General features: G+C 45.6%; 1 protein-coding gene across 1 annotated transcript; it reads left to right on the top strand.

Moving 5' to 3' along the window:
• The first annotated feature begins 75 nt into the window (after positions 1–75).
• On the top strand, positions 76–16,335 carry LOC108094409 (small G protein signaling modulator 2). The gene is made up of 7 exons (XM_043209534.1): positions 76–812; positions 9,854–10,524; positions 11,062–11,785; positions 11,845–12,141; positions 12,387–13,860; positions 13,918–14,195; positions 14,250–16,335. The coding sequence occupies exons 1-7, from the start codon at positions 749–751 to the stop codon at positions 14,336–14,338; spliced, it is 3,597 nt and encodes a 1,198-aa protein (XP_043065469.1). The 5' UTR covers positions 76–748; the 3' UTR covers positions 14,339–16,335.
• Positions 16,336–17,490: the final 1,155 nt, after the last annotated feature.

Raw genomic sequence — 17,490 nt, forward strand, 5'->3', positions numbered from 1 at the left:
ATCAGTTATCTTCATTTTGAATAAAGCGCCCATCATCTAAAAAGGCACCGAGCAGGGTTGACTGATTTGCAATCGATGTTCGCCAACAGCAATCGAGAAACATCGATTTTGTTATTTATCTAAGATAATAGGATTTTTCTTGCGTAAACCAACAGGTCGGTCACACTGTCGAACAGAGCGGAAAAGCTGCTGTGTGGCGGAAAAACAATACATGACTCAATAAGAAAAATAATCAAAAAATAAATAAACAAAAAGAAACAATAAAACTAACAAAATAATATTAATAAAAAAGGGCAGTAACTAAGAAAACACAGCAAAAGAAACAAGGACGGATTAGCCACAAAGTATGCAGCAAAAATGTGAATAACTACTACCAAAGGAAAACAACAACACATCGAGGCAGCAGCATCATCACACACACACTCTGTTGTTGTTATATAAGTGTGTGTGCGTGAGCGAGTGTGTGTGCGTGCGTAGTAGTAAAAATGTAGCAAAACAACAACTACAAGACAAACGAAGAAGAAATGAGACAACGAATCTAAGGAAACTTTTGATACCACAACTTTTGTTAACAAAAAATAAAAGAAGAAGGAGAAGGAAACAAATGAAAAAGGGAGGAAACAAAAGAAAAGCAAAAGGAAACAAGCAGCTGGCAGAGAGAGAAAATATTTGCCCCAAAAATTATAACACAAAAAAAAAGAAAAAGAGAGCTAGCGAGTGAGAGAGCGTCCATCATCCACCAATACAAATGAACATGCTACACAGTTTCAGCGCCGGCAGCGCTGCCAACGCCACAGGCGACGCCAGCAGCGGTGAGTGAGAAACAGTTATTGTCCTAGCCCCAGCATTCCCCGCCCTCTTTGTATTTGTACACGGAGAGAAAATGTGAATAGCCTACGAATTATTACTTCTTCCCATTTTACCAAGATGCGAGCACTTTTAGTTTAAAACTTTTAAAATAATATTATAAAAAATAGTTTCTTGGAATTACGCTTTGCTTCGTAATCAAACTAAATCGCGAAAATCGGTTTTATACTGAGCTTTTAGTTCTGTGGATGATTTTTGCCAACAACAACAGTAGCAAATACCAATTATATGTCTGCATACACACTCATACATACATATGTCGAAATGGCAGGACTTTTGTCTATGTGTGTGCGTGCTTTGTTGTTGTTCTTGGCATTGATGCGTAGAAGGTGCGAAAGTGAAATGATTTGGCGTCGTTTCTCCAAGAAAAATAAAGAAAAAGAGCACAAAATAAACGAATACAGTAGGCACACAGTAACTTCTCTTTCTTATCTTAAGATAAGTAAAGGAAAATAAATGACTTGTGTATATATGTTTCAAAAGCTCTTAACTCAGCAAAGCAAATGAACTTTTGTGTTCTTTTTTTCTAAGGTTACACATTCTTTAAAGTCGTGTTTAATCATATAAAAAAGTTGTTCACTGTATTTTGAAAGTTAAGGCAAGCGAAACTTTTTGTAATTGCTTCAATAAACCGGGCTGGGGGTGCTATGTAGAATATGAAATCTGGATTTTAGGGACACATCTAAAAAAAACTTGTACACACATGTCATGGCCTTTGTTCATACATTAAGTCCAGCTCCTTTGACTCGAACTTTTTGAGTTAGTTAACTTGAGTGGACATATATCACTGAAGTTTGTCGTGCGTTCAAGTTTGGCATTTCTTTACTTTCTATTAAAACGAACTGGAAGCGATAAAGTATTCAGAAAAATACTTATCAGGATTGCCAGAGCAGTTGACCATTTTTTATTCAGATAATTTCATTAATTTCGCTCGCTAATAATGTACAGCTGCTTTCAATTAACTCAAGTCCAATTAATTTCCTCCTTTTAATTGCATCGAAATGTGTGGCGTATTCCCAGTAACTGTGCGACGCGTTATTAATTAAAGGCAGAAAGGAAATCGTTGCAGGACAACAGATTGCACTCAGGTGGATAACAGGCAAAGCTGCTCTAATTGGCATCGATTGAATGACATTTTTACCGAACAGCGACCACCACCCACTGCCAATTAAGCGGTATTACGTGGCCATGCGAAATGCAAAGTTCACGGCCAATAGGTCAATTTGGCATTAATCTGCTGTTTGTCTTCGCTTTTCTTCCTGCGCAGCTAATTGGCGGTATACGGTATACGATATACATATCGTATACGGCGACCTTCGGTGCCGAACGGAACCGGTAATTGCATTACTTTGCTCGATGCGATTACGCGCGGTTAGTTTCCCAGGACCACGCCCCCACTTGCAGGCAGCCCTCTCATTATAAAGTCATCAAATTGCACCTCAATTATTGTAATCAGAGAAGGGTGCACAATGTCCGGGTTTCTTTTCTCACGTTTACCACGCCTGCAGCACACTGTTCCAAAATTGATTGTCTAAGTCTATTGCAATATTCGAAATTATTGTTTCATGTTTATTTTGCTTTTACAAAAATTTTGTAGCAAAAGAACTGTTTGAAAATAATATATTGAAAATTGGAGGTCTTAATCTTAAAGCCCTGTAATGTATTAGAAATGTCCACAGTGTATTCTATGGTTTTTCTTCAGCTGCCATTTAATAAGGCTTTTAATATTTATGACATTCTTAAGGTATTGAGGCAGAACAAGATTTATAGCATACTTTTAAGAGCTATGATTTAAACAAAGTCTAATGACCTTTTAAGGACTGGACTTTATTTTTACCAAAAGGCAATATAATATTCTATTGCCCCGTAATAAAAATGATAAATACGAGTTGAATACTTGATTATACGAGATTTAAGACAACACGACGTATGCGTAATTTTTATAACGTATACGCATTGTATTTTATATTTGAAGAAACCTTCTAGGCTTGCGTTAGGCCTGGTTGTAGATAAAAAGTGAATATTTACTTGCAATTAAACAGTTTAATTATTCAATAAAACAATTTCTCCAAGAAACCCATTTGCGATCCCATTTTCACTGACTCTGGTCTATTAAATCCCCGTTTTATTCGTTGTTTTCTTCCTGTGCACACACACACATGCCAGCAAACGTGTGAGTTGCGTCTTTGTTGGGTAACAAACATATGTTTGAGCAATATGGCTGCCCTGGCATGGGATTTAATGATGCGCGCGTGTGTGTGTATGAGTGAGTAAGGGAACCTCCCATTGCGTTCTTTGTTGTTATTGTGTTACTGTCAGCAAATTACAGAGGGATCCCTCACCAACACACACACACTTACGTATACTTGCCATCCCTCTTGCAAAAACGAAACCAGAGAGCAAGAGAAAACGAGAGAGGCATCGTCTTTCAGCGTCTCATTTGTCGTCCCTTTCTGTTGCTCGTCCTGTCATCAGCTGTTTTATGTTGTTCAGGGTCAAGTGTATACGTGTGCGCGGTGGCATGCGCCTGTATTGGTAGCGTCGCAGGTGTTGCCGCTGCGTAGTCCTCTCTCTCTTTTGCTTCTTTTTCCCTTTGTCGCCTCTCGCTCTGTTGTTGTAGGTTAGAATTCAAGGAAGTTTTTTAGCATCGAGTCAAGGTTACTATGCGCATACACACACGCACACAGCCGCACTCAGCACCTCTTCACGCACACACACACACACAAACACGCGCGCGCGAACACACTGCTGTTTATCGCAATGTTTCACTCAAATTGCAGCGGGAATTGAAAATAAACAACTTAGTGCATGTGTCGATGTGCCTGAATGCACTTCGCATTTTCCTGCCGCCTCCTCGCGCATTTCAATGTGGCTTCTACAGGGAAAGTTCGGTATGTTCGAAACAACATGAAGTGATTGCTTAAAGTGGGGTTGGATTTACAACTTCAATAAAATTACTTTAGTGTTTTAAAAGTTTCAAATAAAATGGAGAAATATTTTTAAACAAATTTAAGAGTTTAGATTTTGGGTTTAAACCAAGACTTCGTTATTGTTTCCAGATCCTGTATAAAACTGTTGCAATTTCTTTGAAAGTTTTCCTCTATCGATTTTGGTCCTGCTTCTTTTTCAAGTCCTTGGTCTCGACTCTCAAGTCCTGGATCTTGGGCATTGGTGGGCCATGTCACGTAGCTGCGTAAATCCTTTATTTCCATTCTAATTAGAAGCGCGCCCAGCCCTTCGTCTTGGTCTCTAATTTTTCTTCGTGGAGCTATCCGCTTCGTAGCCATTTCATCCTATTAGCATATTTGTATATAGAACAATGCCTCGATGTTTACATACATCCACTGTGCGTGTTGAAATTCGAAAACTGTAAGGAAAACACAAAGGAATTATTTTACTTAAGCGTTGTGTCTAGATTTGCTTATAAAACTCACTTTTACTTTATAGCGCAACAGTTATTTTGTGCTTACCTACATGCAGTTAACTAATTAATATAGTTATTTGGAATTTTATCTTAAATAGTAAAAATAAATTTGACAATTTTTTGTTTACGAATTTGGTACATCACGCATACGCACTGTGCACGGGATACATTTATGTATTACGATTCTTTTTTGTATATGGGGGCATTGAAGCATAGGGACGATTTTGTGCACAGAAGCAAAGTCGAGCTTTTGCAAGAGTAAGACGTGTTTTTGGTGATCTATCAAGTGTACTTGAATAAAAAACCCCAAGGCTTTCGGGTAGTTCCATCGCTGTAGGACTGCATTTGTCCTACCGATCTTCACGTAAGCAATCCCCAAGTGAATCAGCTATAGGTGATTCCACAGTTTTCTCACAAACACTGGGCCCCGGCAATTGCTGGTGGTCCACTGATCTCCACGAGGCGATCTACTGTTGAAGCTTTAAGCTCTCAACCGGTTTGTGTCTAAGCTAAGCCACAGCGACACACTTCAGAGGACATTTTTCCTGCATAAGTCTAGGCGGTCGTAAGACCGGCTTAGCATTTATCTCCCATTTTAGTCAATTACTCAACTTTATTTGGTAAAGTTTTTGCTAATTGCTAAAAATGGACAGATCTCACCAGCAACAATCCATCGATTTTGAAGCGATGAGGAATGCTGCTGGAGCAACTCCCGCCGAACTACGAGCTAGTCTACGAGACAGTTTAACGGACAGCTGCTTAAATGCTGGCAGTACAACCAGATGGGCTCCCACAAGCTGCATCACAACCTGTACTGTGACGTCCTCGATCTCATCTCAAATGACGTTCACAACAAGCTCGAATGGCAGTTTGTGTTCCGCTGCATCCAGTAAGAGGCATGATCCTGCTTCTACCAGCACACCATCATGCAACCCCACTCCAGGCTGGCAGAAAGTCACCGCAAAGCCAATCAAAGGAGCCGCTAAGAAGAGAGCAGGTACCGTTCTCTCTCCCAAGGTCAGGCAAAAGAAGACTATCTTCTCCGCCAATTCTGGAAACCGCTTCATGACCCTAAGCGACGAGGAAGAAATGGACGTCGGGCCTTCCACTTCGCAAGCCGTGACAAACCGCGCCACAAAGAAGTGCGACGCAACTTTGCTGCCGGCAAAATCCAACAGCTCAGGACAAGCCGCCGCACCACAAGCCGCTCGATCTCCCAAGGTCCCAAGGATTATGGTTCCTGGTGTGGTCAGCTACTCTGCTTTCTGCAGTGAGCTGGATGCTCTCATTGGAAACAATTACTCCATCAAAGCGCTGAACTCAGGTGACTGTGCCGTTCAGTGTAACTCCTCCGACGCCTACAGGACCGTGGCCAGACACTTCCGCGAAAAAGGAACTGTCTTCCACCACCACCAGCTGCCAGAAGACCGACCCTTTCGCATGGTAATGAGAAACATTCACCATGACGTCCCATCGGAGGACATCATTGAGTGCCTGCAGGACGAGGGTCACTGCGTTCTGCGCATCTACACCCCTCGAAACAAGGCAACACAGCTTCCGCTCAACATGAGGTTCGTGGACGTTAAGAAGGCTGACAACAACAAGCTTCTTAAAAACATCTCTGCTGTCTGCAGACACATAGTGTCCTGGGAGAAGCCACGCAAGCAGTCCGGTCCTGTACAATGCCAAAGATGTCAGGAATACGGACATACAAAAGCTTACTGCACACGGCATTACATCTGCAGAGAATGCGGAGAAAACCACCCTACCCTGGAGTGCAAGCTCGGAAAAGACGATCCTAGGTGCTGCTTTCACTGCGGCAACTCTCACGCGGCAAACTTCAGAGGATGCCGCAAATATCTGCAAGTCGCATTTAAACAAAACCAACATTCAAAGCTCACAGCAGCCACAGAATCGAACACGATTCCTTCAACCCATCTTTCTGCAAACGTTGGTAAGGAATCATTTGCGAGTGTAGCCAGAAGAAACCTACCCATCGCACAAAGCAGCCACCCTCGCAAAGAGATGGAAAATACTCCCCCTCAAACACATTCCACTGAAAACGCCGTTCTGAATGCCAAGCTGGAACAGCTTTTTACGAGGCTCGACAGGATGATGTCTCTGGTAGAGACGCTAATGCAAGCAATCCTGCAGACGCGTTCTTCCTCCTCTACTCTCCACAATGGGAGTTCTTAAAATAGCCTGCTGGAACCCCAATGGGCTAAGCTCGAAAGCAAATGAGGTGATTGCTTTCATAGAGCTACACGAGATTGACATCCTCCTGTTGTCAGAAGTCCGTCTCTGCTCGCGGTCCACCCTCAGGATCCCCGGCTTCACCTTGCACAAAGCCGATCATCCGGACGACCAGAGACATGGGGGGCGCAGCGATCTTCGTCAAGTCAGGCATAATCCACCAACTCTCTTTCACTCTTTCGGAAGAGCATATTCAAGCCGTCTCCATCGAGATATCTTCGAGAAGAGGGAGGTTTAACGTGGCTTCGGTGTACTGCCCTCCTGCTTTTAGGTGGACGGAAGCAGATTTTACGTCTTTCCTCTCTAATCTCGGAGATAAGTTTCTTGCTGCAGGCGACTGGAATGCCAAGCACAGATGGTGGGGCAATCACAGAATGTGTGCCAGAGGCCGGACCCTCAGCTCTGTCCTGGCCAATGTCAATGTGGATATTGTTGCTACTGGAGAAGCCACCTGCTATCCCTATCGCGCAAACGCCACCCCCAGTGCAATTGACTTTGGCATCTCTAAAGGGTTCAGACAGCAGCAGGTCTCCGTCAGACTACTCACCGAGCTGTCATCTGACCACCTCCCGTTGCTCTTCCTGTTAAATGAAGAAGCTCAACACCACAAAGGAGTCCCCAAAATGCTACCTGCACATGCAAACGTCGCCACCTTCAAGTCCTTCATTGATGCTCACACCGTGCTCAACGCACCAATAATAACTTGCAGCGATCTGGATGCATATGTTGATAGCTTCACCTCCACAATTATTGAAGCCGCCCAAAGAGCTACGCCACCTCAGCGCCAATCTGGTCTCCCACGTAATAGGAGGGCGCCCTTACTAACTCCGGAGGCAAGGGCACTGCTGGATCAGAAAAGGCACCTCAGAAGGCAATTCATTGTGTCAGGCGATCCTGCAACTAAGCAGCTTCTATCTAGCATTACAAATAGACTGCGCAGGTTGCTAGCGAAAACGCGTCAAAAGAACATTGACACCCTGCTGGAGGGAGCTGGCCCGGACAACTGCAGCGATTTTTCGATATGGAAGCTGACGAGAGGAATCAAAAGACAGCCGCTTGTCCAATCTCCAATACAAAGCCACAGTGGCCGCTGGCTTAAGAGCGACTCCGACAAAGCTAACGCTTTTGCGGAACATCTGTCTGACACCTTCACTCCCTTCGATCTTCCAGACGCTTCACACCGCGACGAAGTTGCAAACTTCTTACGCGCTCCCTTGCAGCCAGCACGCCCTATCAGACACACCACGCCGCAAGAAGTCATGCTGCAGATAAAGGCGCTCAATTTAAAAAAGACTCCTGGACCCGATGGCATCGACAATCGAGCGGCTAAGGCTCTTCCACCCAAAGGAGTGCTAGCACTGGTAAAAATTTTCAACGCCATGCTAAGCCTGGGACATTTTCCTAGACAGTGGAAGCAAGCCCGGATAGTCATGATCCCAAAGCCAAGCAAGCCACTATCCCAAATCGATTCCTATCGCCCAATCAGCCTGCTATCCACTTTGTCGAAAGTGTTCGAGCGGATTCTACTTAGTCGACTGTTGGAACTACCACAAGTAGAAGGCCATATACCTCAACACCAGTTCGGCTTCAGAAAATCCCATGGCTGCCCAGAACAAGTCCATCGCCTGGTCAACCACATCACCCACGGACTCGAGCATAAACTGCACACTGTAGGCGTCTTCCTTGACGTAAAACAAGCCTTTGACAAGGTGTGGCACCAGGGCCTTCTGTACAAAATTAAGGAACTTCTCCCTGCACCGTATTTTGCCATCCTGAGGTCTTTTATTGCCGATCGCACCTTCGTTGTGGCAGTAAAGGACTCACGATCCAGCTTGGCACATATTCACGCAGGAGTGCCCCAAGGAAGTGTACTTGGTCCATTCCTATACACGATGTACACAAGTGACATGCCAGTCCCGTCGCCCACCACAGACGCTCGTATGCTCCTGGCTACTTACGCTGACGACACGGCCTTGCTTGCGTCCCATTCGTCTCAGCTGACAGCTTCGGCTGCTGTTCAAGACTGGCTAAGTGCGATGGAGAGCTGGACCAAGCAATGGAACATTGCTATAAATTGCAGCAAGTCGGCATGCGTCACTTTCTCGTTAAGACTAGTGATCGGCATCGTGCATACGTTCAATGGTGACCCCATTAAAAACACCACCTCTCACTGCTACTTGGGTGTACACCTAGACCACTGGCTCATATGGAACACCCACATTACGGCGATCAAAGCCAAGTGCGTTCGCAAACTCCGACAGCTCGATTGGCTGCTGAGCTCCAGAAGCCTCCAGCTCTCGACGAAAGTCCTGCTCATCAAAGCAATCCTTACGCCAACATGGACGTATGCGATCGAGGTATGGGGCACCGCATCCAAGCACCAGCTAAACAAGCTGAGGGTAGTGCAGGCACGTGCTGCTCGACGGGCATCCGGACTTCCCTGGTACGTGACAAACCAGGCCATCCAAAACGATCTACGCCTTGTTCCTGTGGGCGACCTTCTTAATCAACACAGCCGACGGTACTCGGATAGGCTAACGAGTCACCCAAATCCACTGGCTAGCAGGCTGGTCGACCCGCAAACTCTTAGACGCTTAAAGAGATTCCACCCCAGCGATTTGTCTTCCCGTATTGTACACTAATTTTGTAAATATGTAAATAATTGTAAATTAATGTATATAGTCTAGGCCCATTCTTCATATGTACCATACACACCCCATCTTCTAAACGCCCGGTTATGTTCAGATGGTCCTGAACGATTCCGGCGACAATAATAAATATCTAATTATTTAAAAAAAAAAAAAAAAAAAAAAGAAGCAAACGAAACAAAAATTGACAGCGATGACAAAATGATTGACGTCGGTCCGAGGACTCCGAGAGCAAACGCAATCCCAGACGAGTTTGGGGCAGGACATTGGGCATTTGGATGGCAAAGGACGAAGGGAAAGGATCGGGGTTTGGGGTTTGGGGTTTGGGGGGATGGCACTCCGGCATGTGCAATCAATCAAAGCATATTTATCGGGGCTCCGTTACGAGTGCTCTGTGGGGAAATAAGCAGCGGGCGTGGAAGTGTCATGTCGGTCGTTAGGAAAGGTCTAAGGATTATCAATAACCACACGAGGACAAATAAGTAACTTCCAATTACGTGGACGGGATGGTCTTTCGTTTTCGGTTACCCTTTTGTTTTGATTAAATATAATTTGTCTGGCTGGTAACAAATTATGGCTAAAGGTTACACATAAAGGTTTTCTTTGCTAATATAAAATATTCTCATTATTAATGGCTTTATTTCTTTTGAATCCCTTTCAGCGGAGACCGAACTGAAGGAGCGGCTGATAGCCAGCGTGAAGAAGGAGGTGAAGCAGCTGATGGAGGAGGCGGTGACCAAGAAGTACGTCCACGAGGAGAGCAGCTCGGTGACCTCGCTCTGCGGCGCCGTGGAGGCCTGCTTGAGCCATGGCTTGCGACGGAGGGCTTTGGGCCTCTTCAAAACCTCCTCGACGACGGCGCTGATCCAGAAGATAGCCAAGATCTGCCCGGAGGCGGACTACGTGAGTCGGAGGCTCCTCGAACTGGAACTCGCGCAGGAATCGCACGCGGTGAGCGGCAAGCGATCCTCCTCCAGCAGCGACAGCATCATCAAGCCGAAGCTTTTGAGCAAGGGAAGCGGGAGCAGCAGCTCGGTGACCACCATCAACACGGTCTCCAATGGAGCGGGCAGCGGTTCCAGTGGGGGCGGGGCCAACGCCCCGCTCGGCAAGTACCTGTGGATCCGGTTAGCTCTCCACGAGAAGCGGCTGGCCAAGATCATCGAGCATTTGGTGAGCAACGCCAGCAGTTACTACGATCGCGAGGCGCTGGTCGCCGATCCCGATTACGGCTCCATCCTGAGCTCACTGCTGGTGGGTCCTTGTGCTTTGGAGTTTACTCGGGCCAAGACTGCCGACCACTACTGGTCCGATCCTTGTGCTGACGAGCTGGTGAGTGTCCCCTGACCGGAAAGTGAATTCAAAAACTGTATCAGACAAATCTTAGAATGCAGAGTGTTGGAAAATTAAACCACAAACCTTATAAGGTATCCCTTTTAGAAATCGGTTAATAATCAGAAAAGGCCAGTTTTCCAAAAACCCATTTTTTCCGAAATTTTTATAGGGGGAACATCACAAAAAATGACAAAACATCGATAAAAAAATGAAAAATAAATTGATGATAGATATTTTAATAACAAATTCATAGAGATATGCCACTTGTAAATCGGATAAAAAAAAAATGTGGTTAATTTTTGCAAATTCATTTTTCAAATTTTTGACTAGAGGGGGTAATAAAAAATTATTCATTATATATTCAGCATCGTCATCAAAAAAGTGAAAAAAAAACCTTGTAATCAGTTTGTTAGGAAATTACATTACAAAACTTTTAAGGTGTTCCACTGCTGAAGGGCAGGTTTTGATGCAGTCTTCTGAAGATTATTATTGAAAAATGATCCCTAAGTGATCCCTAATCATGTTCGCCTCCAGGTGCAGCGTCACAGGATAAGCTCGGGCAACCGGACGCCGCCCACCACCCACCGGCCCATCATAAACTTCAAGCGGAGCCTGCACACGAGTTCGGAGGACACGAGCAGCGGGTCCTTCAAGGCCAGCTCGCCGGCGAGCGTGGCCAAGGACTACGTGGAGTCGCTGCACCAGAACTCCCGCACGACGCTTCTCTACGGGAAGAACAACGTGCTCGTCCTGCCGAAGGACGTGTCAGAACCGATGCCGGGATACCTCAGTCTGCACCAGAGCATCCAGTCGCTGACCATCAAGTGGACGCCCAACCAGCTGATGAACGGATACAACGACGGCGACGGCGGTGACAAGAGCTTCTACTGGAGCTACGCACTGAACATCAATGTGGATGAGATCGTCTATGTGCACTGTCATCAGAACAGAGGCGGTGACACCGGTGGCACCATCATCCTGGTGGGCCAGGACGGCGTCCAGCGGCCACCCATTCACTTCCCCGAAGGCGGACACCTCCAGGCGTTTCTCAGCTGCCTGGAAACGGGCCTCCTGCCACATGGCCAGCTGGATCCTCCGCTCTGGTCGCAGCGGGGCATTGGCAAGCTGTTTCCGTGGCCAAAAAGCGTGAGGAGACACATCCTGCCATCGGTGATGGAGGCGGGAGGCTCCACTGTCGACGAGACGCCCATCGATTATGTGTTCCGCGTGGTCAGCAAGTGCCAGCACGAGGAGTTCTGTAAGTGGAGTGGCTACCTCTATATAGCTATGTACTATATATTTTATCTGCTTTGGCAGTGGCTAGTCATCCCATTCTGGAGCTGGGAAGATCGAGTCCGCGGCGGAAGCACCTGGGCAGCTGCTCCACCACCGGCAGCAGCGACTGCTCCAGCAAGAGCCTCTCCATCGACCAGAGCAGCTGCGAAACGCCATTGATCCAGGCGAGTCAGAGCACCAGCATCGAACTGGTCTGCTCCACGATGCGGAGGCAGATCATCTCGAGGGCATTCTACGGATGGCTGGCCTACTGCCGCCACCTCTCCACGGTGCGCACCCACCTGTCCGGATTGGTCAACGGGAACATCATGCCGGATTGTAAGTTTGAGACTTCTTTACATGATAAAAATATATAAGGTATAAACGTAAAATGATCTGGGAAACCTTGAAGAAAAGGAACTACAATAGAAAGCAAATATAAATGTATCTCAAGATAATATGAATTGCAAATCATTAGAAGAAATAGATTACTATTTATATATTATATTTTATGTATCCTTAAGACCATTTCTTATATGGTATAATAACATGTTCTAATAACAACTTCCTGTCTCCCGCAAAAGTGGCTGCTGACGAGGAGGGTCTGACCCGCGAGAAGTGGCTGGCGATGCACGAGGAGGGCGTGGTGACCGGCGACCTGGAGCTCTACCGCCTGGTTTACTTCGGCGGCGTGCAGCCGGACCTGCGCAAGGACGTGTGGCCGTACCTGCTGGGACACTATGCCTTCGGATCCACGCCGGCGGAGCGGAGGAAGCAGGACGAGACCTGCAAGCACTACTACGAGACGACGATGAGCGAGTGGCTGGCGGTGGAGGCCATTGTGCGCCAGCGGGAGAAGGAGAAGACGGCGCTGGCGGTGGCCAAGCTGAGTGCCGAGCAGGCTCGGCTGGCGGCCAATGCCTCGGGAGTCTCGTCGAATCCCCACCAGAAGGTACTCACCAACGGCAGTCGCCAGCTGGAGTTGGAGCAACGAAACGGGGAGGAGGATCGGGAGAACCTCATCCTCGACGAGGGCGAGAACGATGTCTTCGATGACAACGACTTTTCGGATATATCCGATCCGGGGGATCTGTTCGATGAGACCGAATTGGGTCAGGAAGCCGAGGAGGAGGAGGAGCAGGAGAATCCAGATCCAGAGGAGGAGGAGAAGGAGGAGGAGGAGGAGGAGCAGGAAGGGGAAGCAGAAGCAGAAGCAGAAGACACCAAAAGTGAACGCGTAATGCCGCAGCTCAGTGAGCAGTTGGTGCTGGAGTTCCAGAACATCGACAACATGGAACCGCTGCGTCTGCAGGAGAACTGTTTTGCCGACTCGGAGAACGAAAACGATCTGGGACTGGGACTGGATGGCAGTGGCAACATCCTGATGCTGAGCATCAAGAGCTCTCCATCCACCAGCAGCTATGAAACGGTGGGCAACGAGTTCGTGGACATGAAGGAGGAGGAGGAGGAGGAGCCGCCGGGCGAACTGAGCAAGTTCCACAGCGCCGATGATGTGAGACTGGACAACCAGGAGGAGGAGGAGTCCTCGCAACCGGCCACTGCGGTGATCATCACGGAGGCAGCTTCATTGGACGCTCTCGATGACGAGGCCACCGAGGAGTTCACCTCCCGCAAGACAAGCTTGATGTCGCCACTCAACGAGGACATCACGGTGGTCGCTTCCCTGGATGCCCTGCAGGAACCCAAGTCCGCCTGCGTCTCTCCGGCGAGCTCCAACGGCGGTGTCTACAGTGTGGAGCTCCTCGAGCAGTTCGGCTTGAATCTGCATCGGATCGAGAAGGACGTGCAGCGGTGCGACAGGAACTACTGGTACTTCGCCAACGAGAACCTGGACAAGCTGCGCAACGTGATCTCGACGTACGTGTGGGAGCACCTGGACGTGGGCTACATGCAGGGCATGTGCGACCTGGTGGCCCCGCTCCTGGTCATCTTCGACGACGAGTCGCTCAGCTACAGCTGCTTCTGCAAGCTCATGGAGCGCATGATCGAGAACTTCCCCAGCGGAGGAGCCATGGACATGCACTTTGCCAACATGAGGTATGAATATATATATTTATATATATTAGTGTATCTAATCCATGAATCCCTCTTCAGATCCCTCATACAGATACTCGACTCGGAGATGTACGACCTGATGGACTCGAATGGGGACTACACGCACTTCTACTTCTGCTACAGGTGGTTCCTGCTCGACTTCAAGAGGGAGCTCGTCTACGACGACGTCTTCGCCACCTGGGAGGTGATCTGGGCGGCCAAGCACATCGCCTCCGGCCACTTCGTCCTCTTCCTGGCATTGGCCCTGCTGGAGACCTACCGCGACATCATCCTCTCCAACAGCATGGACTTCACCGACGTCATCAAGTTCTTCAATGGTGCGTCCTCACAATTGTCACTATTATATATATTTAAAAATATATTCCGCATAGAAATGGCCGAGCGCCACAACGCCCAGTCGATATTGCAGCTGTCCAGGAACCTGGTTCTCCAGCTGCAGACCATCATCGAGAACAAGTAGTGGGAGGAGGAGAAAGAGAAGGAGAAGGAGAAGGAGGAGGAGTCCTCGCCATCAGTCATCCATCTTCAGTTCCTGTAATCCTCGGTTTCCGATCAGTATTGAGCGAGCTATGACTAAGTAGCTGGCACCTAAAGAATAGAATCGTAGAATCGGAGTTAGAAAGCGCTTAGGAAAACATAACCGAACATAAAGCATATACCATATAGCCATATAACCATATAGCCATATAGCCATATACCATATACCATATACCATATGCCATATAACTTGCACCCTAGAGATTGCAATTAGCTGAGGCTCTTGCTGAGGTTTTTTGGGAGGCTTCCCCATATAATCCGCAATGGTTTTTTTTTTTGGAAACGGCTGGGAATCGCTTAAAGAAATTTTAGCAAAATTAAGGAAATTAAGGAAATTGTAGTGACCTGAAAAAAACAAAAAAACAGAGAAGAAATCACGTGGAAATCGAACAACGTAAATGATTAACTATTTATACTTATACAATATACATGCATATACCGATTATATTATATACAGGCAGTTGCATATTTATACGTTTTGTATATTCAAGAGAGAGCCCGGGGATAGAACTCGTATATGGATGTTGTATTAGATATCGTCTATATATATGGCAATGCTGTGCGGCTGCGACTGCGGCCAACTGTTGTTATCGTTGTGTTATCGATTTGGCAGTTTAGTAAATATTTTCAGATATATGTTATCAAAAGATATTCAGGGCAAGTCATTGAAAACTATAGAAACTTGGCAATGCTATGCTCAAAACTATTTTAAAGTCATTCAAAGTCAGTGATTTGATATCGCTTTTTAAACTAGAAAAAAAAGAGCTCTAGAGATTTTCAATGGCAGTCCTGAAAAACAAGGTTTTTCCTATTTTCATTTTGTAGCTGCAAGCGGTAATAAAACTTTTTGTATTCGAGTTGCCCGACAGGTGGATCCTGCGGCTATATCTCTATAATTGAATGAAACAATTGCCCTCACAAATATGTTACAAAATTGTAGTTGAAGGCTGCGAAGCGTTGAGTTTGTTTGCATTAGCAGAATTAATATGCAACCCAAGATATATATATAGATATATATTAAACCAATATTTATACAAATATTAACCCAAACATTAACATAGAGAACGGAATGTGTTAGCCGTGTATTGTTATAATCGAAACCGATTCGTTGCTATTCTCAGGCAAACTAACTAGTTTCTATCCGGTTTTTCGTTGTTTTTTGGTAAGTGCAGGCGCACCAAAAATCCCTCCACTGGGCTTATATACAACTTATATAAATCTATATAGAGCAAACACTTTGTGTGGAATCTAAGTTATTGCGAGTAGCACGCTTTTTGTGTATGAAAAAAAAAAAACAAAAAACAAAAACAAACAAAAACAAAACGTGGAAAACGAAAAACCAAAAAACACTTAATGTGATTTCTTGTTGCTTCTTTGAATATTGATATTTTTGTAAGCGCTAAAACGTATATACAGACATATACACTTAACGAATGAGAACGAGATGGCAGGCAACAGAAAGAGACAGAGAACGAGAGAGAGGATATATTTTACACTTGGCTGGGGAATAAATTGGGGGGCATAAAGGATGTCAGTCGAGTCCAACCAAAATTTTGGCCACACTTTTGATACACATATTCGACAAAAGATCAACTGATCCACCACGACGAAAACAAAAAGTGAAGATAAAACCCGATGAGCAAGGCAGAAACTCTCGCTATATTATATTGTATCGTAATCAAGCTAAGCTACATATATATATTTATACCCGTCTGAGTAGAGACGCCACCTATAGAGCCCGAGCATATAGAATATTACGTTACCCACGATTGTAACCACATATAGCATACGTATGAATATTGCGAATATCCTATGTTCCGCGCGAAACCACATAAAAGCAAAACCCAAAAAAATGCGATCAATGTATAATTTACCGAGACCCTGTCGATGGAAACAAAATAAAAGGAATTATGTAAAATGTTTACAAGAAAAAAAATCGTTTTTTTTTGCTCTTCTGGATTGTTGAATACAAGTTTTGTTGAATTTTTTTTTTTAAATTAACTTGACTCAATTATCCAAATATCCAAAAATAAATAGAAAGTATTCAGTTTGTAAATTTAATTACACGCTAAACAAGGAAAAATATTTCCAAATAAATATCTTCCTTTTTTTCAAGTACTAAATTTTCACACATAGATGGCGCTGTACTAAACTAAGGTCTAGTAGAATTTATTGTTGCCTACATTTCAGCGCTCCACATCTTAATCATCGTTATTTTTTGTTTCGAGAAAACTTTTTCCCATTCTCTAGAAATATAAAGCATGAAAATACCCCATAAGCTCTAATTAAGTTCTGCATAAGTCGTTTTTTTTATCAAACACTTTGCACCACATAAATGTGAAGTATTGTTTGTGAGGTCAGTCCTAAGTTTCAAAAGAATGCAGCATTCTATTTGCTGGCCAGGACCTCACCCCCCACCCCCCTTAAAAGCAACCCTCGTCTAAAGTATTTCTACTGCACAGCTGGATGCTCGTGCCCCAAAAATTGCTGGCCAGGATTCCCGCTTTGCCAGCACTGAAATTCGTTTCGCCTTCACCTGAGACCATAATTGAAGAATATTTCGGTACACATGAATCCACAGTGAGCAGGTTATGTTAAGCACTCTAATGGATACAGCGGGGGGTGGTTGGAGGAGGGGGTGGTGTGGGGTCTCGTCGGTTGCGGGTTACATGGCCAAAGCGCAAACTCAATGCGAAGCAACAGCGGGCCACGAATTACACCGAAATGTTTTCATCCAAATTTGGGGCAGACTTGTGTTCACGGGTGGTGGGGCCACCCCCGTTCAAGGAGGGGGATGCCCAGCATTGATGGGGGCAAGGGACCGCTCAGCAGGGCATTTTGGCATGCTGTCCTGTTGCTTGTGGCTGGATTTTGCGCCACACAGCCAGCGACTGCGACGTCAGCAAAAAGCCAGCAAACAGCATCACTCAAGGATATAGTTATAAATGAGTGTTACTATTTTTTAAAATTTCTGTATTTGATTATTTCTGAACTCAAAGATAATTTCAGTGACGCAAAAAGCTTGTCTAAAGATGGCGAATGTGTAAAACGATAATAGGTGAAGGCTATATACTA

Source organism: Drosophila ficusphila, unplaced genomic scaffold (assembly GCF_018152265.1).
Source record: "Drosophila ficusphila isolate 14025-0441.05 unplaced genomic scaffold, ASM1815226v1 contig_197, whole genome shotgun sequence".
Taxonomy (NCBI): Eukaryota; Metazoa; Arthropoda; class Insecta; order Diptera; family Drosophilidae; genus Drosophila; species Drosophila ficusphila.